Source organism: Psammomys obesus, unplaced genomic scaffold (genome assembly GCF_907164565.1).
Source record: "Psammomys obesus unplaced genomic scaffold, mPsaObe1.curated_primary_1811, whole genome shotgun sequence".
Taxonomy (NCBI): Eukaryota; Metazoa; Chordata; class Mammalia; order Rodentia; family Muridae; genus Psammomys; species Psammomys obesus.
In genome coordinates this window covers 1,094,416-1,118,776 of record NW_026591497.1, presented here as the reverse complement: position 1 = coordinate 1,118,776, position 24,361 = coordinate 1,094,416, and the positions used below count along the sequence as shown (strand labels likewise).

Here is a 24,361-nt window from a genome sequence, read left to right as displayed (position 1 = left end):
ACAGGCGTGTGCCACCACACCTGGCTTGCTATTCCAATTTCTAGAGTCCCTTTTCGGACCCACTGACCTCCAAGCCCACCCTTAGGCTTCCTGCCAGACGTGTGCCAAGGCCAACCCGTAGGAAGTCCTCCAGTTAAGTCACCCTATGCACCAGTTCTGAGGACACCAGCTGATCATAGACTGGCAAACTGACTTCACACACACGCCCACCCAGAAGAAACTCTACTATCTCCTAACCCTTGTTGACACTTCCCCACCTCCAGAGAAACAGCGGATGCGGTGGCCCAAAGGCTCCTGGAACACATCCTCCAGTTCGGGCTACCACACGCCATCCAGACTGACAACGGCCTGGCTTTCGCCTCCAAGGTGGTGGGACTTGCATCTGAAGCTCCTGACATCTCCTGAGAGAGCCAAGGGACTCATCAAAAAGCAGTTTATCAAGCTCTCTTGAGCTAGGAATGGATTCACAAGGTTTCTGGGTAATGGTCAATAAGATGCTTCTCTCAAACCTCCTGCTGAGCACAGACTCACAGACTCCTGACTCCTCTACCCCATAATGCCCCCTTTCATCAGGAAGTAGTCATACATGAACCAGAACCCATATACCCAAAGAGGATGAGATGTTAGGTTGGAGCCTCTGGCTTGCTCCTCACCCCATGGCCCAATAAACTCCATTTCTCTGTCTCTCTCCAACCCTGCCTACCCAGAAAGCCCCAGAACAGAGAAAAGGCACCAAAAAGCCCAGTTCTGCATTGCTGACATTCCTGACAGCTTTCGCAACCCCCTCCTCTGAAGTCACTAGCCACCCAACCCAAATCTCCACCTTAGGTGACCATACCTGGGTTCACGCCCCGAATGTGTGGCAGACATGTCTCTCTGTCTCTCTCTCTCTAACTTTTAATTTTGCTTGAGCTGGCTTATTTTGTTCGGCAGAGAAAACCAATTAATATGAGCCTGTGTCCCAAGATGCATTTCCAAATGCTGCACCAAGGAAACTGGTAGTCTTCTGCTGAAAGACTACACTTCCCAGCTTCCCCTCTGGACTATGGAAGTTGTTTCTGCCCTCATAAGGGGTCACAGTGCATCTTCCCTGTAGGAATGTTGGCTGTCTGCACATGAGGTGACAAAAAGTGCCTCCCTGCAGGGAATAAACATGGTCCCACCTAAGGTCAGGCCAAGCATCTCTTTCTGTCACCTCTCCATAGCTTTTATATAGCTTTTTAATAATCTCTTATATGAACATTGTCAGAATAAATATAATTTATGTACAAAAACAAGCTTGGAAATAGAGACCAATTTTTATCTCCCATATAGTCTTGCTTATCTAAATCATATAGTATTCTGCCTTATGTTGTCACAAAAAAGTCCAAAGCAAGTAAAAAAAAAAATGAAAAGAAGTTTAAAATAAAGTTTGTTTAGTGTAAAATAATATTTTAAATTGGGTATATAAAAATTGGTTTATAAAAGACTGAATGCTTGGCTGGGAGGTGGTAGTGCATGCCTTTAATCCCAGGCAGAGACAGGTGAATGGATCTCTGAGTTCAGGCCAACCTGATCTACAGAGTGAGCTCCAGGACAGCTAGGACTACACAGAGAAAAACCCTGTCTTGAAAAACAAAATAACAAGACAACAATAATAAAAAGACTGAATGTGTTGGTAAAGCAGGTCACATGTACAGTACACTTGTGTGGCAGGAAACATTCCCTTGAATGGAGAACAAGCTCCCTCGAATGGACACAATCTCAGCAGAGTAAGCTGCATGCTAGCATCATTTCAGGACAAGGATTGTGATGGCTCTTCTTGGCTTTCAACTTAACTACATCTGGAATTAGCTAAAACCCAGACATGGACGGTACACCTGTGAGAGATTCCTGTTTCATTTGAAGAGGGAAGATCTACTTTGGAGGTAGGAAGACAAACCTGTTGTAGTTAATTTAAAAGTATTTATTAGTTTATTAATTAATTTATTAATTTAAAAGTAATCATTAGCCTTATAATTATTATAGTAGTATTATCTAAACCACTATCACAATCTATAAAAGACACAGACACCGGATAGATTTTAGAACAGCCTTATCTTACCTGGGGCAGGGCAGATATTAACTCTCTAAACTACCTTTCCCTCCCAGCCCCATCCCAGCCTACCTCCCACCCATAATTCCATAAATACTTGCTTATGCTCTCATCTGGGCCACTTCCTCCATCTATGCCCGCCATGTGCTTCTTTCCCTGCTCACCCATGGGAGCATGCTTCCTTCTTGTTTCTCTCCTTCTCCTTCCCATGATCCTCCTCAAAGCCCAAGAAACTGAGCCGCCCCTGCCTCCTGCCCTGCCCAGGTATAGGCCTGTTAGTCAGTCAATCAGGGATAATTGGGAAACATTCCTTCTCATTACAGGGTTACAGGAGATAGCTCAACATTGTAACAATACCCATGACAGGACAGGAACCAGATCTCTTAAATCAGGCGCTTAACCAGGCTCTTAAATCAGCGTCTGAATGAATATACAGTAGCAGACCAACCCCCAACACAAACCTTTAGTTCAGATCTGCTCTGGGCCGTGCCTTCATCTGGAAGCCTATATTAAGGACATGGAAGAAGAAAGCTTATGCTCTTTGCTTGCTTGCTGTCACCTTACTAGCAAGTCCATTCCTTCGCTGGCACTAGAGCCTACTTCCTCAGCATTCCAGCATTACTGCAGACCAGCTACAGTGTCATTATTCCAGCTACAGCGTCCAGGCTCATGGCGTGAGCAGCTACTGCCTTCTTGAGCATTCTATTCATAACCAGCCATTGTTAGATTAGCTGGGCCACAGCCTGTAAGTCATTCTAATAAATTCATCCATCTATCTATCTATCTATCTATCTATCTATCTATCTATCTATCTATCTATCTCTCCCTCTCTCTCTTTATTCTGTAAGTTCTGTTACTCCAGAGAATCCTGACTAATGCAAGGATGCATGGGAAATCAGACCTTCCAGAAGTATGTTGGTACTGTCTATGGCTGCGTAGGCCTGACTAGCTCTAGCCATGTAGGCCAAAGCAGAAAATAACTTCCTCCTTACGTATAGAAAAGATTTTCCTTTGGATCTGTCATCTAAGGAAATTGAGGCCAAGTTTGGTTGCAGAAACGTGTAAGCCTAGAGGCCCTTAAAGTGGGCGCTAGGTGTAAGAATGTGAAATTATCTACAAGGCATCCCAGAGGGGAGCCTGGGGTTACGGTGGAAGATACAGTTTCCATGGATGAAGAGAGAGAAGTCAGTGCTGCCAGTCTTTGGGGCGTCCCCACAAAGTACAGGAGAACCAGAGGTATGGAGGCACAAGGTGGCAAAGCAGGTTGTCACAAGCAGTGCCAGGATTATCCGACAGCGCTTCCCACATGCATGCAAGAGGAAAGGAAGAGCCGAAAGACCATGTTGGTAACAATAAAAAGATTATTCACCCGGGTTTCGGCACTCAATGTTAGTATTTATTTTAAAATGATGCCACACACACAACAGGTATTATATGAAAGAGATTTATTGGGTGGAGGTGGCGAGATAGAGAGGAAAAGAAGAGAGAGAGAGAGAGAGAGAGAGAGACATGGTTGGAGGGAGGGGGCACCCTGATAGAAAAAGGAAAGTGAGAGAGAAGAGCAAGAGAGGAAGAGGGAAGGGAGTGGCCGACAGGTCGTTATGTACCTGATCCAGATGATGTCATAGGACTCAGGTACTGACATAGGATGTTGTCAGGACCCTAAAGGTCCCTAAGGGAAGACCAGTTGAATTGCCTGCACAACATAACAGTCAGAGCATTAGGAAGGTCGAAATCTATTGGCTGAGATGAAGGAGATCCTCTCCAACTTGGGCTCACCTGTGGTGCTTTTAGAATCTAGTCTATACCCAGCCAGAGAGCTCCAGGGCCAACGACTGTGCTGTCATCTTGAAGCCTCCAAGGAGTATATGGGCATTGGCAGGGAAGCTTGTGGGTGTTTTATAAGCAATTCCAAAAGCCAAAAGCTCATTTAATTTGTAGTTGGCTGTGTAAGAATTTCCCTGATATAGTTCTTTTAAATTGTTTTGTTTTGTTTTGTTTTGTTGGGACAGGGTTTCTCTGTGATATCCTAGAGTAGCTTTTTTGACAAGGCTGGCCTCAAACTCACAGAGATCCGCCTGCTTTCCGAATGCTGGGATCAAAGGCCTGTGCCACCATACCCAGCAAAATTTTTAATTTTTATTTATCTAATGTGTATGGGTGTTTTGCCTGGGTGTTTAGCATACTTCTTACCTACTTAATTTTGGCTCCTTATGCTTCTACCTCCCTTCTCTACCCCAATCCCTTCTAACATTCTACCACCAGGTAGGAGAGAAGGTTAGTCGAGAGATGGGGCATAGGTCTCTTTAGCTACTTCCTGCTGGTTAGGGTCCTTGGGTTCCTTGGGACAATTCCAATCTTAATTTCAGGCTATCTCCAACTTCTTCTCAGCAAACTGCATCATCAGCAACCAGGAGCAGTAGTGGGGAGCAGCAGCCTCCTTTCTCTGAGTCTCTCCTGGCTCTGGCATTTCTTCCCTCCAGAAACCTCAGAATTAAGCTATCTGCAGCTGCCAAAGATCATGCCCCATTCCGAGCCTGCACAGGACAAACGGTCTGCCACTGTGGACAAGCTGGAGCAGTCCCAAATCTCACACCTGGGATTAAAACAAAAACATGTTTACATACCAGAGCTGAGCTTTTAAAGACACCAAGACTGTATGTATGTCTGTGTACTACCTGTGGGCCTGGTGCCTATGGAGGCTAGAAGAGGGCATTGGATCCTCTGACACTGAAGTTACCAATGTTTATGAGCTGCCATGTGGGTGGGTCGGAATTGACTCTAGTCCTCTGGAAGAGCAGACGTTGCTCTTAACCACACGGAGCCCTCTTTCCAGCCTCCCTGATAAAATTCTTGTGTGTGTGTGTGCGTGTGTGTGTGTGTATCTGTGTGCATATGTGTACGAAGAGAGAGAGAGGTGTATGTGTGTAGTATGTGTGCGTGCGTATGTGAAAATGTATTCCTTTGTGTAGACACAAGCCTGTGGAGGCCAGAGAAGGGTGTTGGGGGTCTTCTCTATTGCCCTCCTCCTAATTCGGCGGAGGCAAGGTTTCTCCATGAACTTGGAGCTTGACTCTGTTGGCTAGGTCGGCATTCACCATCCCCTCCCCCCGATCAGTGCTGGAGCTGCAGGTAGATATGAAACCACACTCAGATTCTTTCATGCTGGAGCTCACCCTTGGGTGCTCATAATTGTACAGAATCTCTCTCTGTCTTTGTTCTTTCCAGAAGGGTTTCTCTGTTTTATCTCTGGCTGCCCTGGAACTCACTGTAGACCAGGCTGGCCTCGAACTCAGAGATCCACCTGCTTCTGCCTCCAAGAGTGCTGGGATAAAAGGTGTGCACCACCACTGCCTGGCACAGAGAATCTCTCTTAATCAATGAGCCATCTCTCCAGCTCTACCCTATAACAGAAATTTGTTATCAATCCTACAATAAAATTCTTCAGTTCATTAACTTGTTAATTCTTGGAGAAAGGTTTATGCTAAATGTTACTTTTACAACACAGGATACAGGATCCAAGTGGCACCTATTCATGATTTCTTATCTCAGTGACCCTCAACCTGTGGGTCTCCTCTCCTTTAGGGGTCAAACGACCCTTTCACAAGACCATCAAAAAACAGATATAGCTGGGCGCGGTGGCATATGCCTGTAATCCCAGCACTTGGAGAGGCAGAGGCAGGCGGATCTCTGTGAGTTTGAGGGCAGCTTGGTCTATTAAGTCCAGGACAGCCAGGGCTACACAAAGAAAGCCTGTCTTGAAAAACAACCCTCCCACAGATATTTACATAATGATTCATAGTAGTAGCAAAATTACAGTTATAAAGTAATCTTGTGGTTGTGGGTCACCACACATGAGGAACTGTATTAAGGGGTGGAAGCCTTAGGACAGTTGAGAACTACAATCTTATCCAGGCTAACAGAGAAAGAAGGAATGAAGAGTTGGGCATGGTGGCCCACACCTGTAGTCCCGTCACTCATGGAGTCAGAGGAAGGCAGATCTTTGTGAGTTCAGGGCCAGCCTGGTCTACAAATGAGTTCAGGGCAGCCAAGGCTGCACAGAGAGACCCTGTTCTTAAATAGTAATAATAAAGAGGAGGAGGACGATGACGACAACAACAATGAATGTGCTGCAGGATATTTGATCCCATTGTGAACCCCAAAGTTGTGAACCATGAAACCCTATTTCTTGTTTGGTTTGGTTGAACCCTATCACACACCTGTATTCCAAGAACTTTCTGTTTATTGTAAACAGGTGACTGTAGGGTGATTCAGCCAGCCCTAGCACATATCTTTAACCCAAGAGCTCTCTGTACACAGGATTTAATAAAGTTAACACTAGGTCAAAAGGCAGAGCAAGAAAGCAGCTGACAGGGATTAACGAGTAGGAGGGACTTTGTGTTGAGGGGTGTTTAAGACAGCGTGGAGAAGAAGGAGGGGGGGGCGGAGCGCTGTGAAATGCTGTCTTCTGGACATGACCTACCTATTGCACTCCTGAGCTTATGGGATCTTGGCAGCTGCATACAACCTGCACAAATCAAGCCAGCCAAAACTAACTGATGAGCAGTTAGCAGCTGGCAGTCACTGGGGGATCGTTCTCTGGGCTGTGCCACAGGTAGGTCACCCATGCTTCCGTGGATGTTCCCACACGGATGCAAGTATGTTCGGCACTAATGGGCTTGGTAGGTTTTGTTTTGTTTTTGTTTTTGTTTTTTTTTTTTTAAGGAGTAGACATAAAGTTGGGTGGAAGACATCTGAGAGAATCTGGGGAGAGTTGAAGCAGTGAAATAAAGGGTGGATATGATCATATTTCACCATATACTTACATGAAAGTCTCAGAATGCTTTATAAAATAAAAAATTTTCAATTTTTAATTTAAGTGTATGTGTGCTTTGCCTACATATGTGTCTATGTACCATACGCATGCCTGACACCGGTGGAGGTCAGAAGAGGTGTCAGATCCTCCGAGACTGGGGTTATTAACTGCTCTAAGTCACAGCATGTAGGTGCCGGGCACTAAACCTGGCTCTTCTGCATGAGCTCTTCTTAACCACTGAGTCAGCTCTCCAGCCCCTCAGACTAACATGTGTATAATATATAATTATAATATATATAATTACTTTGAGATGCTGTATAATATATAGATATTATCTATCTTTATCTCTCTCTCTGTATAGATAGATAGATAGATAGATAGATAGATAGATAGATAGATAGATGTTACAATACAGATATTACAAAGTTAGGGAACAGTAAAGACTCCCGTTTTTCCCTTGTTTTTAAATTTTTGATATTAGGATTTACCATTGAGCCTTGTCTATCCTGGAACTCGCTAAGTAGACCAAGCTACTTAGAGATTATAGGGACCAGAGTCCTGACTGCTTTTGATTCCTGAGTGCTGAGATCAAAGCCATATGCCATTCTGACTTCCTTCCTTCCTTCCTTCCTTCCTTCCTTCCTTCCTTCCTTCCTCCCTCCTTCCCTCCCTCTTTCCTTCCTTCCTTCCTTCCTTCCTTCCTTCCTTCCTTCCTTCCTTCCTTCCTTCCTTGCTTCCTTCCTTCCTTCCTTCCTTCCTAGACAAAGTCTCGCAAAGCACAACCTGGCCACTAACTTGCTATGTAGTTGAAGATGGTCTTGGAATCTTGGTAGCTCCTTTGTGCACCCTGAGTACTGAGATTACAGACCTACACCAGGACACCTAGCTCAGCAGGCTCCTTTTTCTGATGTATAAGTGTATCTTATATACAATAATGAAATACTTAATCAGGGCAAGCAAGTATAGACACGGGTTTCAAATAGCAAGATTTCCCAAGTGGTAGTTTTTTCATCTAAGTATCACTGATTAAAAATAGTGGCGGCAGATGGCTCCACTAATAGCGAGGAGATGGCTCAGGCTCAGTGGTCAAGATTACTTACAGTGGGGTTTGGTGAGAACACTGGCTGCTCTTCCAGAGATCCTGAGTTCAATCCCCAACAACCACATGGTGGCTCATGACCATCTATAAAGATATCTGATGCCCTCTTCTGGCATGCAAGCATATATGCAGACAGAGCACCCAAATTAAAAAAGAAAAGAAAATATTACTTCCAGAGGAGTACCCTGGTTTGAGGACCAGCACCCACATGATAGCATACAACCACCTGTAACTCTAGTTCTACAAGACCTAATATTCTATTTCAGCATCTGCAGGCATACATAAGATATATTCAGACAAAACACTCATAAAAATTTTAAAAATTAAACATTAAAAAAATACCACTGTGTGGAACACATGTTACTCTTGTAGAGGTCCAGAATTCAGTTTCTAACCTCCACACGGTAGTTCACAACCATCAATATTCAGGGGATCCTATGCCCTCTTTTGACCTCCTTGGGTATTGTGGCCACATAGGTGCTGGGACTGGAGTTACAGGCAGTTGTGAGCTGCCTTTTTGATGTTGAAAATTAAACCAGGATCCCCTGGAACGGTGTCCAGTGCTCTTAACTACTGAGTCATCTTTCTATGTCCAGAACAGATATTTGTGTATGTATTTTTTTTATTTTTTGCTTTTTTTTTTTTTTTTGAGACAGGGTTTCTCTGCGTAGCCTTGGCTGTCCTGGACTTACTTTGTAGACCAGGCTAGCCTCGAAGTCACAAAGATCTGCCTGCCTCTGCCTCCCCAAGTGCTAGTATTATGGGTGTGCACCACCGCACCCAGCTCAGAACAGATATTTAAATGAATTTTACCTTTGTTGTTTTTTGTTGTTGTTGTTGTTTTGATTTTTCAAAAGACAGGGTTTTTCTTTGTACAGCCCTGGCTGTCCTGGACTTGCTTTGTAGATCAGACTGGCCTCAAACTCACAACGACCCACCTGCATCTATCTCCCAAATGCTGAACTTTGTCTTTGTTAAGACAGTTTCCTAACCAGTCAACTGGTAGACCATATAAACAGAAAACACTTTTTTTTTTTTTTAAGATTTGTTCGTTTATTATGCATACAATGTTCTGCCTGCATGTACACCTACATGCCAGAAGAGGGCACCAGATCTCATTATGACGGTTGTGAGCCACCAAGTGGTTGCTGAGAACTGGACCCAGGACCTCTGGAAGAGCAGCCAGTGCTCTTAACCACTAAGCCATCTCTTCATCCCACATCAACAATTCTTTACATTTCCTTAGATGAATCTTATTTCACTAATTTACAAAATACAGATTTTATGTTTGGGTGTGGGTTACTAATTCTCTTCTCACTCTTGGTCTAAATCTGTGACGAAGACAGAGCAAATTCACCAGCTATGTTCAGAAGGTTCAACAATAACAATTAAACAATATATCTAATTGAGGCAGGATAGGAAGGTAGAGAAATTAAGAGAGAAAAGAACTCCCCATCCTGGAGTCTGGTTGAAGTCTTTGCTGGATTAAAAAAAAAAAAAAAAAAAAAGAATTCCAGCGCAATTAACAAGTGCTTAGGGCCCTACTCTCTTCTACCTGTAAACCTTCAACTTTCTAGGAATTTCACTAGCTACCCCATTTATAGGGAAAGGACATGTGCTAAACAGAGTTTCTCGGAGTAAACAGCTCTGGCTGTCCCAGAACTCACCTTTTAGACCAGGCTGGCCGTGAACTCGGAAAGATCTTCCTGCCTCTGCCTTCTGAGCACCGGGATTAAAGGAGAGCGCCACCACTGACTGACGTGCACTAGGCTTCTTGACCAACACAACTGAATGGCTTCTCTGGTGACATAATAAATTGAATTGGGCTGAATTTATAGTAAAAGTGCAGGTTTATTGGGGGTGTTTCTTGGGCCCGTTCACCGATCTCACGGGAGGAGGTCAGTGAAGTGGCTGGGCTGGGCTGGGGTAGGGGCTTCTTAAAGGGGAGTGGTGAAGGTTTGTGATGTGATGGTGAGGTACTGGGATACAGCCTTATTTGGTGAGTGCAGGGCCCTGTAGGTGGGTCTTAGGTCCAGTGGTCACTTCTGAATCAGGAACGAAGTGTGCACTTTGTCCAGCCTTTTGTACAGCCTCTATTTTTTGGTTTATGTTTTGTCTGTGTAGCCTTGGCTGTCCTGGAACTCGCTCTGTAGATCAGGCTGGCCTCAACCTCATGTAGATCTACCTGCCTCCGCCTCCCAAGTGCTGGTATTAAAGGCATGTGTCACCACTGCAAGGCCTTTGCAGGGGTTTCCGGCTCCTGGTCGGAAGAGAAAGGCTGGAACCTCTTTGCCTAGGCCCTGTTACCTCCAGCCCCAAACCTAACAACAACTACTGGTTTTACTTTAGTAGATTATAATTCCACCCACCTCAGCTCCTGAGCCCCCTATAACTCCACTTAACAAAGAGGGAGGAAAGGAATAATCAATTTTTCTTTGGAACCTTTTAAGATGTAACTTCAGAGACACCAAAATAAGATATGTGACTTGTCTTAGTCTTCCAGTTACTTTACTATGACATAAATATCCTGGCAAAAGCAATTTAAGGGAGAAGGGATTTGTTTTGGCTCGAAGTTGGTATCCTCAGCCACGGTGGGGGAGTTATGGCAGAAGGCATTGTGAGGCAGCTCCTCCTAGTTCATCTGCAGTCAGAAACCAGAAAGCAATAACTTTCTCCTTTTCCTTCAGCCCAAGACTACAGCTCACAGAACTGTGCTGCCCACAGCTCGGGTGGGCCTTCCCACCTCAGTTTAACCCAGGCTAGACAGTACCTCACAAGCATGCCCCGAAGCTAGCCCAGTCAAGATGATTTGCTCCCAGTTCTTGACCCTGTCAAGCTGACAGTCAGTAGTAGCCCTCACCGTGGTCACTGCTAAGACAATTCGTTTTGACCGTGTCTTGAGGATCTCAGCCCTCACTTGGCTGTGTCTCACTTTCTACAACTTCTCCTTTGAGCAGTGCTCATCCACGCGCTGGAGCATGGCTTATTTTCTGCTGAATGCCTCTTTTTCTCCTAAATCTTGTGCTCAAGTCTACCTTAAAATATCGTCAATAACACTGCCAACTGTGCTTCCTTGTGGCTAGCCCTGAAATCATTTTCTGCATTAAGGCCACAGATCCCTGTTTGACAGAAATTGATGACCCTAGATTAGGGCAAGTTCTCAGGATGCTAGGAATGGTGTGTGCAGAGGCGTCTCTGTCCTTTCACTGCTGGCAAGAATTTACAAATGTCAGAACATAGCAAGCAGGTATCCACAGGTCCAGATCACCTTGTATTTTCCCCAGAACTCCAACAGGCAAAAACTGTACAGAGCACATATTGTTCAAACAATCACCCATCTCTTCCCGCTGCCATGCTTTAAGAGCCAAGTACCTGAATGGCATTAACTGAAATTTCCAGAAAAATTCCAAACCGTTGTTAGCGATTTTGCAAGACTGATGGATGGATTAAATCTTCAGTAACTTAGGAGAGCTGAAGTCTATGTTGGGAGCCAGATTCATCCTGTGTATCATTAGCACTATAAATAACTATTTGCTACAAAGTTCTGTGTATGACCTAACATAATTGTGACTAGTAGGTAAATCTTTTTGTAATATACAGACTCTTGATTTTTAACAAGACTAAGAATGTCACCAGACAGCATCCAAGTCCTATAGCAGAGACATCTCTGTTTTGCTGTAATCTTTTTTTCCAAGACAGGGTTTCTCTGGGTAACCCTGGCTGTCCTGGAACTCGCTTTTTAGAGCAGGCTGGCCTGGAACTCATCCATCAGCCTGCCTGGTATGTGCCATGACTACTAGTCTTGCTGTAACCTTTTTGACATTTCCACCAATGTATTTGAAAGTGTCTTGGTTTACATAACAAACAGCCTTTGTTCTGTTACTATAGGTCTTCACAACACTCTCACCCTTCGAGGTGATAGCTTAATTTTTGTGCTGCAAGCAGCTAGTCCCCCCTCCCCCGGCATCCTTACAACTCTCTGCTTATGGTGACTGGAGTGAGAAATGTCCCCCAAAGGTTTTGAAAACTTGATTCCCAGTTGGAGGTGTTTTCTAGAACTTTCAGGAGGTGCAGCCATGTTGGAGGAAGGGAGCTTGTGGCCTAGCCCCACTTCCCAGTCTCTGTCTCTTCTTCCTGTGCATGGAAGGAATATGATTGGCCAGCTTCCTGATACCATGCTTTCTCTGCCACGAAGACTTTATCCCTCTAGAGTCATAAACTAAAACAAAACCTTTCTTTTCTTTCTCAGATTACTCTTGGTCATGGTATTTTATCTCAGCATCGGTAAAATAAGTAACAGGACACTGTTGATGATAATGGTGTTTGAGTTCGCTTCCTATTGCTGTGACAAAAACAGCTTGGGTTCTATTTGGATCCCAAACAGAAGGATCTATTTGGCTTACATGTACTGATAACAGTTTATCATTGAGAGGATTCAGGGCAGGAACAGAGACGGGAACCACGGAGGAGAGATGCCTTCTTTCCCAGAGCTACCTGTCTAATGGTGACATTGCCCACAGTGGACTGGACCCTCACAGCAGCCATTGAACACCCAACATATATGACCGCAGGCCAACCTGATGAAGGCAGCTCCTCAGCTGAGATTTGCTCTTCTCAGTTGACTAGCTTTCGTGTCAGATCAGCAAACCAGTACATGTGGCTTACAGAGGACTAGAAAGCAACAAACAGAATTTGTAACTGTTTTTTTTTTGTACACTTTGAAAATTTTGAAACAAATTTGATATTCAGTGTGTTTGTGTGTGGGGGTATGCATGTGAGCTCAGAAGACAACTTTGTGGGCTTGCTTCTCCCACATACCTTTATATGTGTTGACCTCAGCCTATACCCTATTCTCTTATTCCATATTGTGTAAAATTGTGGTTTTTCAGGCCGTCTTTTGTCTTGAGAGTTTCCAACTTGCAAGCAGATTTGTTTGTTTGTTTGTTTGTTTGTTTGTTTGTTTTGAGACGGGGCTTCTCTGTGTGGCCTTGCCTGTCCTGGACTCACTCACTAGATCAGGCTTGAATATTCCCAACAGCAAGGCATTCTGGGTGGGTGAGGAGTTTGGGTCAACAGATCAGCCCACCCCAGCTTCAGCCACAGCCACTTTTTATGAGACAGGATCTCACTATGTAGCCCAGACTGGTCTGAAACTCTGTTCTGTGATATGAGAGTTAATATTAGTTATTAAGATTTGAATAAATAACCTGCATTAGCTTTGTTTAGGCTGGCCTTGAGCAAACGTAGTGACAGCTTTTGCCTACCAAGGGCTGAAATTAAAGTCGTGCACCACCATGCTTAGTAGTTTTGAATTTTCTTTTTTAAGGTTCATCACACTCAGGTTTTGTTTGTTTGTTTGTTTGTTTGTTTGTTTTTGGACACAGGGTTTCTCTGTGTAGCCTTGGCTGTCCTGGACTCACTCACTAGACCAGGCTGGCCTCGAACTCACAGTGATATCCCCACCCCAGCTTCACACTCAGTTTTTAACCCACAAGTATTTAAGACTTTTCCAAAGACAAAAAAAAAAAAGTTATTTCATCCGTAACAATAAACATATGGATTTATTTTTTGTTTTATTTTAGTGTTTGTTTGTTTGTTTGTTTATTTTGAGACAATGTCTTTCTATGTAGGCCCTGTCTGTCCTGGAACTCACTATGTAAAACAGGCTGTCTTGAACTCCACAGAGGTCTGCCTGCCTCTGGCTCCCAAGTGCTGGGACAAAGAAAGTTCTTAAATAAGACCCTTTATGTAGTTTGAAAAAAACCAAAGACTTACAAATTTTTTTACTTATCTTATAACCTCCACTCTAAACTTTGTTGATGCCTGCTCTTTTTGGCTAGCATAACTACAGCCATTTCAGGCCTACCTTCAACATCACTTCAGCTTTGCTGGTACAGAGAAAAGCTCTCTGCAATGTCAGGTTGACCAAAAACTGTTATATTCAGCCTACTCTGTGGCCTTGCTACCCCCAGAAATTCCCAAGCATAAGCGCAGCTGACCCTAATTATAACCTCTACTTGGGACCAATCAAATTAGAAGTCAGCTAGAACTGCTTGTCTAGTTAGCAAAAATAACTCAGAGGTGACTGCCTTGTTCCATTGTCCCCACCCCCACTTTGACCTAGTAGAGGTTTTTGCCTTTATAAGCTGTCTCTAAAGAATGTTGGTCATCACAGTTTGGCTCCCGAGCCCAGTCTGTGTCCCTGACCATGGTCAGTCATGACGGGTGCTTTCAACAAACCATCCATATTTGACTGAGATTGGTGTCTTAGTGGTTTGTGCAGCTTCCTCTGGACCCTAAACTTGTATCATGTAAACACTGAAAGGTGAACTCAAAACACACAAGCACAGCAACAATTAACCACTTAATAGGACAAAATACTCTAAATGTCTTGTATTAAGCAATGAACCACTAAGAAGTAAGGAATATGAACTATAGAGAAAGTATGAGCAGAAAGTGGCTTTTGCTTTTCTTTTGAATACTGAGCTTCATGATACAATGAGCAGAGATCCTAAACCTATCATTGCTTTTTGTTGAAGATACTACTTATATCTTGATAACTGCAGAATGTACGTACATGTTAAATTAGAAATTAAAACCCAAATATTATAACATTATTTACCCAAAAAAGTGTTGTTCGTTGGCAACTATTCCAACAGCAAACCTCGACACTGACAACAAAATAAGTGTATTTCATATTCTCTGTGAGTGTGTGTGTGTGTGCGCGTGTGTGTGTGTGTGCGTGCGTGTGTGTGTGTGTGTGTGTGTGTGTGTGTGTGTATGTGTGTGCACGCGCGTGTGCGCGCGCGCGCATGCGTACACACACGAGAGACTCGATTTCCCACAATTCTCCCTTTACTTCCGGCGTGGCCCTGTAGCGGGAGCGCTCGGCTTCCGCGTTCGGGCCTGGGGCTGAGATAGAGGCGGCGGCGGCGGCGGCGGCGGCGGCGGCGGCGGCGGCGGCCGGTAGGGACGCGGACTACGGGCATGGATGTTTCGGGGCAGGAGACCGACTGGCGTAGCGCCGCCTTTCGGCAGAAGCTGGTCAGCCAAATGTGAGTGTGGCCAGGGTCGAGGACCGGGTGGTCGGACTTCCCCGCGGGGAGGGCCAGGCCGGGCTAGATCCACTGTACGCTGTCCAGAACTGCGGAGTCCGCTGGGAGCCGGACAGGGGCGAGACGGCCGTCTGTGGTCTCCCCGGCCTTTCCTGGGAGGCTGGGACTGCTGGCTAGTGTTTCTGGGGTCGGACTCAGCAAACCCGGCAGCCCTGGCTAGTGAGTCAACGTCCTGAGCCGCCTCGTCATTTGTGTGCTTGAGTGCAGATTTTCCTCTGCCTCGATTTGCACCGAATACAGAAAGAGAAAGTCAGAGATTTACCGGGGTGCCGCGTGCCTTCTTTTACAAAAAATAAAAATAAAAAATAAAACAAAAATCTCGTCAATGAGTTGGAGGAGGGTGGATGGAAGTTAAAATTGGGAGACCAGTATGTGTTTGGGTTGTAGGCAGTGTGGACAAAGAATGCTCCCGTCTTTTCCATAAGGTGTGTCAGCTTGACCGAAGGGTGGCAGGAAGTAGCTGTGGAGACTTAAGGAGTGAAAGGCTGGATCCCCTCTGCCCACGGAGCACTGCCGAGTGCTGGTTTCACTTAGCCATTTTACTGAGCTTCCTGAAGTGTTTAGACAATTGCTTGTGACACAGCCTTTTCCCTGAGGGTTGGTACTGTCGATAAAGGAACAGATAGTACAGTTGTGCCAGTGCTCAGTCATGTTGTGGGTGCTAAAGTGTCAGTTGAGTAGGACTGGAGCAGCCTTGTAGGTGACAGATTGAGCTCCAGAAAGAAAAGTAGGAGGATGACAGGCCGCCAGCCCCAGCAGATGATTGGGAAAGCATCACGAAGGACTTGTAGGTGGAGAGTTCTGGGTCTTGGGAGCAAAGGATCCATGAGTGTGAGCAGGTGTTGGCATGCTTACTGATGGGGTTTTGGGCAAACAACTTGTACATACGCATTAAAAGTGTCTGCCTTGATGTGGTGCAGCTTTAGTGTTGGAAAGTCCCTGGGTCCCTGGGGATGAATTAAGGACCCAAGAGAGGCCAAGTAGGCAATTTGGGGAATTTTTTTTTTTTTTTTTTTTTTTTTTTTTCTTGGAGGGGTTGGTGGGATGTCTTGTCTCTCACTCTTATATTCCCACTGTAGATCACGTGAACTGGCTGTAGGAAACTTAGTTGGCAGAGATGATAAAGACCCACATTAGGTGATGGAAATTGAAAGAGGAAGACAGATTCCAGAGAAAAGGGAATGTGTGAACACACTGGTGACTGACTGGATGGAGGGGGCGGAGGGGGTGGGGTGAGGCATCATGGAAGGAAACTGGGCTAAAGCGGGGAGCAGCGGAAGGAGTGGGCACTGGGCAATGGTTTGCTGCCACCACAGAATAACCCTTGGACCGTTTTGCAGACAGTTCAGCAAACAAGTGTTTTGCTTTTAAATTCTTTTAGATTTATTTTATGTGTCTGTTTTGCTTGCCTGTATATAAGAAGTGTGTGTCCGGTGCCGTCTGAGGTCAGAAGTCCTCTGGGACTGGAGTTACAGGGGGTTATGAGCTGCTTTGTGAGGGCTGGGAATCAAACCTGGGTCTCATGCAAAAGAGAGTAGCCAGTGGGTGCTCTTGACCGTTAAGTCTCCAGCCCATAAATGCTGCATTGAAGTACTTACCTTATCCCTAGGTGAAGGCTTGTGGAATGATCTGAGCCCCAGGGCAAGGATTCTTTGGGAAAGCCTAAATGATCTGGAAGAGCAAGTTGTTATCACAGACTGTAGGGGTAGAGCTGCGGGAGTGTCTGAGGTTTGGGGAGAGGGAGGAGGAAATTGAAGTGTACTGGATGCATCATAATGCAGCTTCCTTATGGGAACTGAGGGGCCTTCTACCTCTGTAATATGTTGCTACTTGTGTATTATTTCATTTTGCTTTAGTAACAAATTATCATGCGTTTAGCATCTTAAAACAACACATTTATATTTGATCATTTATGTCAGAGGCTCAGGTAAGATTTGGTGAGTGTTGGTGTCAAGGCTGAAATCAGTATGTTGGCAATATATATTTTAGGGGGCAGAATCAACTTTCAGTCCCATTCAAGTTGCTGGCCAAATTCTACTCCTTACACTTGTAAGACTGAGGTATCCTCTTTCCTGGCCATTTGTCAGGGGCCAGTTTTTGTAGAGATTGTACCTTGTGTTTTCACTGTTGCCTATTCTGACATTGTCTGGTTCTTCTGACACTCTACAAATCCAGCTAGAAAACATTTTCTGCATTTCACAGATCAGTTTGGAATAATGCAACATAATCTTACTGTCTGTATCCTTAATCACATCTATGAAGGACAGTCACAGGTTTCAGGCCTGGGGCCTGTGTAGATAACCCCCTGTGGATGGAGGGTCGGCATTTGTCTACTACATTTGGGTGAGCACTTTCTAAGTGCAAAAGCGGTCTCAGTTTGCTTTCTGTTGCTGTGAAAAACATCATGACCAAAGCAACTTGGGAGGAAAGGGTGTATCTCATGTTATCCCCACCATCAAGGAAAGCCAAGGCAAAAGCTCAACAAGGCAGGAGGGCTGGAGAGATGACTCAGTCTGTGGTTAAGACAACTTGTTGCTCTTGCAAAGGCCCCAGGGTTCAATTCCAGGCATCTGCAAGGTGGCTCAGAGCCGTCCATAACTCCAGTTCCAAGGGGTCTAAAACCCTCTTCTGACTTCAGTGGGCAGCAGGCATGAGCTGGTGCATATAAATGCAGGCAGGCCAAACCTCTGCACAGGTAAAAGTAAGTAAGAGTTAGACAGCTGCGGTGGTGCACGGCTTTCATCCCAGCGCTTGAGAGACAGGCAGGTCTCTGCGAGTCGGAGGCTAGCTTACTGTACACAGACAGTTCCTGGACATCCAGCACTATGTAGAGAGACGCTGTCTCAAAACAAAACATGACATATATTTATTTTGGGCAGGAACCTGGAGGCAGAAACTGAAACAGAGACTGTGGAGAAGTGGGGCTTACTGGCTTGTTCTCCATGGCTTGCTCAGATTGCTTTTCTCTACAACCCAGGACCACCTACCCAGTGGTGGCACTGCCCACAGTGGGCTGGGCCCTCCCATGTCAATCACTAATCAACAAAATTTCTCACAGACCTGCAGGCCAATCTGATGAGGGCATTTTCTCAGTTGAGGTTCCACTCCTCCCAGATGACCCTCACCTGTGTTGCATTGACAAAAAACTAAGCAAGCTTATTGGGTGTTTTCCCTTCTTAGGTTTGCTTGTTTTCTCTCTTGGGTTTACTTTGCTGGTGACTTGATTGCCTGTGTTCATAGAGTTTAGGAAGATTTATACTGGATTAATCAACACATCTTTAATTCTGGCTTCCTTCAGTGTTAATGGTGTTACTTAAATTTGGCCATTTTGGGAAGCACTTCAAACTGTAGTGATTTATAATAGATGAGGAATAATGAAAGCCTAGGGCTGAGGGAGTAAGTAGTTGAGTAGAAGATCATTTATATAGTTCTCATGAGTTGTTGGAGGGTGGGGAGCATACCAAAACACTGGGAAGTTTCTGAAAAGCTTCAGTGGAGAGGAAGCATCTTCCACCGAGGAAAAAGCATGAATGACAATTCTAACTGGACTCTAGCCTTGTTAGCCTTCCAATGTGTCTACCTTTCCTGGCCTTTCCTAGGCTGCACAAAGATAGCAATGTGGAGCCCAGTGCCTTTATCAGGCCCACTGTAAGTTCTTCCTTTATTTCTTTGTTTTTAGTTGCTGGAAATTGAGGCCAGGGCCTTGCATGTGCCCAGCATATACTCTGCTACTGATCTACACCTTTAGCCCCTGTCTCTTTTTTTAAACAACTAAGTATTTAGGGTATTCAGAAGATTGTGACTAAAGATTCTCTCCACTGCTGTCATGAGCAGCTCTTCTTTCCTTGGGTGTCTGCCTTAGTATCAAATACTTAGGATCCTTCCCTGTCTCCTCACCTAAAGTGTGTCACCCTCTGATGTGTTTTAATTCAACCCTTTTTAGTTACTCAGGGAACTCTGCAGCATGAAGAGAACAGGAGGAAGTGTTTTCCTGTGGACCCCCGCCCAACCTCTCTTATTACACTGACCATTATGTTATATGTTGTGAAACTCTAGAATCTTCCCCTTCTTGGCTTTGTGACCTTGGTCACTGCTTGACCTTTCTAATCAGGTCCCTCATCTGTGAAATGATACTAGCGTAGGTTAATATCCTAAGGATGCTGGAGGGACAGTGGAGAGACTTCTGTGAAAGCTTTGTAGAGTCTGGGGACTTCCAGTGGCTGGGGTTGGTGAAGTTGTAATCCCAAAGCCCAGGTAGTGTATGCAGTGACATTTAAAGAAACCCAGAGGAGGAAAGTAGGCAGGAAAAGATTGATTGGCTCATATTGACTTTTAATGAAGCACCCATACTTCCTGCAGAACCACAGGAGAAACCATTCTTAGATCCTCCTGAGCAGGGTTTTGTGAGACTTGGACTTTCCTTGAGGGATTTTTGGATTAATGTTTTTGTGTCCTTGGTCTTCAGGCCCTTGAAAAACAAGTATGCATCTGTCCTGACTTGTTCAAGTCTAACATCAAGTAGGTTCACAGCAAATACATAAGCAGTGAGCGAATGCAAGGGCATTATCAGTCGCTTCTCAGTTCTGTGTGTATGTGATATTGTTCTCAATTTCTCTCTACCATATTTTTTAAATTTTATTTATTTTTTTTATTATGTATACAGTATTCTGCCTGCATGCCAGAAGAGGGCAACAGATCTCATTGTAGATGGTTATGAGCCACTATGTGGTTGCTGGGAATTGAACTCAGGACCTTTGGAAGAACAGACAGTGTTCTTAACCTCTGAGCCATCTCTCCAGCCCCTCTACCATAGTTTTGAGCCAAGATCTTTCACTGAATCTAGAGTGCACTGATTGAACTAGACAGGTTGGCAGCAAGCCCCAGGAGACCCCCGTTCCCACCTCCCCAGGTCTAGAATTACACGAATGTGCATACAGCTTTGTACAGAAGGTCCTTATGCTCTACAGCAAGCCCTTTACCAACTGAACCATCTCCCTAGCCTGTTCCCTGTTAATTTTCCTGCTATGCTATTCTTTTTCCTTCCTCTTTAATAAATTGAACTCTGTTATTGAGAACATAAAACCTGATAGAAAAAATATATGCAAAATGATAATTAACTTTATGTCAAGGGAAATTTTTCCTTGCTGAGGAATTCTAGGCATGTCGTCTTACTCTAGAGGCTTTTTATCACTGGTACTCTTTAGTGTAGCACATTTCTAAGTAGATGCAGGAAGGAGTGGCTGCAGCTGAGGAAAAAGGTAGTCCTGTATTACTGTCCTGGGAAACTGTCAGAGGGCCAAGAAGACCACGTTATGTGACCAGGGCAGTTAGACAGATGTTAGTGTTCTCTCCCTCTCTGCCTCTCCCACTCCCCTCTCCCCTCTCTTTCTCTCCTAACCCCCCCCCCACACACACACACACTGTTCATGGTGGCACATGTCTTAAATCCCAGCACGAAGGGTGCAGAGGCAAGATGATCTCTGTGTGTTTGAGGCCAACCTGGTCTACACATTGAGCTCAAAGACACCCTGTCTCAAAAAAGACAAGGATCTCATGTAGCCCAGGCTAGCCTTTCATTGTTTAGTAAAGGCTGGCCATGAATTTATGATCCTCCTGTCTTATCTCCCAAGTGCATGCCCCACAGCAGCTGTGTTGAGTTGACAAATGTCTTCATGTGTTCATGCACCTCTTTTTCTTGCCTTCTTTTTTTCTTTTTGTCTTGAGACAAGATATTACTGGGTAGACTGGGTTATTTGAGCTGGTCTTGATGCTAAGGTTGTAGGCGTGGACCAGCCAGTATGCTCAGAGCTGGATGTACTTTCTCTAATTGTGAGATAAAGAAGCAAGCCTAGAGAGGAGGCCACTGCTGTGTGTGCTCTTCAAACTATAAGCGGGTGCTTGCTAGGCCACACTATATTAGAGACAAATTATCTTTTAGTATTTGGGAGAGTCATGTTGTGTCCATTTCATGGAACTGGGTAAGGGGAAGCTCAAAATTAATCCCAGCCAAGTGCAGTGGGAGCTTTTAGAGAAGAGCTTGCTGTCCAATTTATATTCTTAGAAACTCCATAGGCTCTTAAAGACTGGAGAGTGGACCCCTAATACTCATTTCCCCCCCTGGGGATTGGGAGGCAGGTTGAGAGTCTCATGCAGCCCAGGCTGGCCTTGAATTCCACATCCTCCCTTCTCTACCTTAAAAGTATTGGGATTACAGTCATACACTTACTTTCTTGATGGTCGTTGGCCTCTTGTCATAGGCTGAGCCCTACTATGAACTCTTTGCAAGTGATCCACCTAGTAGAGCTGATATATCTATCTTTCTTTCTCTCTTTTTGAGACAGGGTTTCTCTGTGTAGCCTTGGCTGGACTCCCTTTGTAGACCAGACTGGCCCCAAACTCACAGACACTCCTGCCTCTGCCTCCCTGGGTGCTGGGATTACAGGCGTGTACCACTGCACCCAGCAAGCTGATATTCTTTATTAGCCATGGCTACTTGAGAGGAATGAAGAGGGAGGAGTGGGGACACCTGTACCAGGCTGTCAGTGCTTCACGGCCTTGTCGGTGATTGAGAACTCGCACAGGTCATCTCCAGTTGAAAGTCCTGCTGATGTACACTCCCGCCATGTTGCCCACCATCTTCGGCAGCATGGTTATGTCCCTCAGGTAGGGCTTGAGTCGTGAGTGCTTCTTCTGCCATAGGGCACAGTTAAGGTACCACCTCTGGCAGGTGCTGTACAACTCCAGCAGCTGCTCATAGGACATGTCCAGCTGTTGGTCCAGGTCCATGCCGAGGTAGGTGAGCTTGTGAAAGGTCCACTGCTTCTTCTGCTCTGCTTCGGCCATCTTGGCAGCCGCTCAGAAAAGGAAGGAGAGCTGACATTCTTGGTTTTTTGTTTGTTTGTTTTTGAGAAAGGGCTTCTCTGTGTAACCAAGGCTATCCTGGACTTGCTCTGTATACTTGGCCTTGAACTTACAGAGATCTAGAGATCTGCCTACCTTTGCCTCCTGAGTGCTGGGACTAAACGCACCCACCATGCAGGGCAGAGCTGACTTTTTTTTTTTTTTTTTTTAGATTTGTTTATTGTTGTTTAGATAGTATTCTGCCTGCAGACCAGAAGAGGGAACCAGATCTCACTATAGATGGTCATAAGCCACCATGTGGTTGCTAGGAGTTGAACTCAGGACCTTTGGAAGAACAGCCAGTGCTCTTAACCTCTTTACAGCCCAGAGCTGACATTTTTAATGTTTATTCTCTTTTGTTTCTTTGTTTTTCTTTCTCTTTCTTTGTTTCTTTCACTTTCATTTCTTTCTCTCTCTCTTTCTCTCTCTCTCTTTCTGACAGGGTTTTTCTGTGTAGCTCTACCTGTCCTAGAGCTCACTTTGTAGACTAGGCTGCCTTCAAACGCACAGAGATCCACCTGCCCCTGCCTCTACCTCTGCATGAATGCTTTGGGAATTTGCATTCATTCCCACCTGGCTATGAGTGTGAGAATGCACAGGATTCTTGATTCTGTCTGACACAGGTTTTTTGAGCATCAGTGTGGATAAAGACAGAAATAACATATGAAGATGCTCGCCAACCAACTAAATCACCTTGGGACATATAAATGAAGACAATTTTTCTAGAAGACCCTCTGGCAATATTCTGTTCTAGTAATCTTTAATTGTTTCCTTATTCAGTTCTTCCAAAGACATAATCCAAGAATGTTCATACCCTGGAGAAATGACAGTGCTCACTACTACATCATGGAACAGAGCTTTTAAATGTTTATGATATATTTTTATTTTTAATTATGTGTGTGTGTGTCTGTGTAAGAGTGTGCTTGAGTCCAGGTGTCTTTGGGAGCCAGAATCCCCTGGAGCTGGGGTTACAGATGTTTGTGGGCTGCCTAACATAGTTGCTTGGGTTCAATTTAGATTCTGTATAAGAGCAGTGTGCTCTCCTAACCCGTGAGCCAGCTCCAGTTTCTAGAGTGAAACTTTTTTTCCCCCAAGATAGAATTTCTCTGTGTAGCCCTGACTGTCCTGGGACTCTTTGTAAACCAGGCTGTATTTGAATTTGCAGAGATCCAGAGACCTGCTTGACTCCGCCTCCTGAGTTCAAGGATTAAAGGCATGCACCACACCTGGCCTAGTATAAAAAAAAGAGTATAAACCCTTTTATTAGGTGTTCCATAGAGAAGCAAATATATACCTAATTCTAGATAGCCAAAGGGATTGAAATTACTGCTTCCGATTGAGAGGCTTGCTTCAACTATCAATTGGTTTCTCCTCCTCCCCCCTTTAAATTATTTTACTTTTGGGCTGGAGAGATGGCTTAGTGGTTAAGAGCATGGCTGCTCTTCCGAAGGACCTGGGTTCAATTCCCAGCAACCACATGCATTTCACAACTGTCTGTAACTCCATTTCCAGCAGATCCAACACCCTGACACAGACATACATGCACACAAAACACCAATGAACATAAAATAAAATAAATTTAAAAATTTGAGGATACCTCCCATAATGAATATATCTCTATTCTTTAAAAAAATTATTTATTTAATATGTATATATTTTGAAAACATCCACCTTAGCAGGATGACCCAGGACTTCTGAAACTCCTGTCTCCTCCTTAGTATAGGAATGCATGCTGGGAATAGAAACCAGGGTCTTCAGTGTGCTGGGCAAGCATGTTGCCAACAAAGCCTGCATCCCTGAATCTTTTTTTTTTTTTTTTTTTTTCTTTTTTGAGACAGAGTCTTGCTGTGTAGCCCAGGCTGCTCTTGAGCTTCAGTGTACTGGGTGCTGGGATTATAGGTATCTACATACAATCATGCTGGGCTTCTGTCCTACTCTTATATATATTTTTTTCAAGACAGGATTTCTATGTGTAGCCCTGAAACTCACTCTGTAGACCAGGCTGGCTGGCCTTAAACTCAGAGGATTTTCTGCCACTGCCTCCCTAGTGCTGGAATCAAAGGTGTGTGCCACCACCACCCAGGTTTATTTTAATTTTTATGTTATGTATATAAGTGTTTTACATACATGTATGTACCTGAAGAGGGTACCAGGTTCCCCCAGAACTGGAGAAACTGTGTTTGTGATCTGCTATGTCAGTACTGGGAGCCTAATCCAAGGTGGATTTAGTCACAATGGAGTCAGGGCTGTGTTGGGATGTGACCTTTTAGCATATTGTCCTGAGCAGTTTTCTTAAGTGGTACCAGTTTACATCCACACAGTAGTGTCAGAGAATTTTACTTGCTTGATACTTGATA

General features: G+C 44.7%; 1 protein-coding gene and 1 pseudogene across 4 annotated transcripts in view; one reads left to right on the top strand and one right to left on the bottom strand.

Annotated features, from left to right (window-relative positions):
• The first annotated feature begins 14,934 nt into the window (after positions 1–14,934).
• The window catches only part of Med15 (mediator complex subunit 15), a 58,680-nt gene continuing 49,253 nt past the window's right edge, over positions 14,935–24,361 (top strand). For all 4 annotated transcript variants that reach the window (XM_055610219.1, XM_055610218.1, XM_055610217.1 and 1 more), the window contains exon 1: positions 14,935–15,044. In XM_055610219.1, coding sequence (XP_055466194.1) covers positions 14,977–15,044 — 68 coding nt within the window. In that variant the 5' untranslated portion in view covers positions 14,935–14,976. The remainder of the gene's footprint in view (positions 15,045–24,361) is intronic.
• LOC129679235 (40S ribosomal protein S15-like) lies at positions 21,594–21,947 on the bottom strand (annotated as a pseudogene).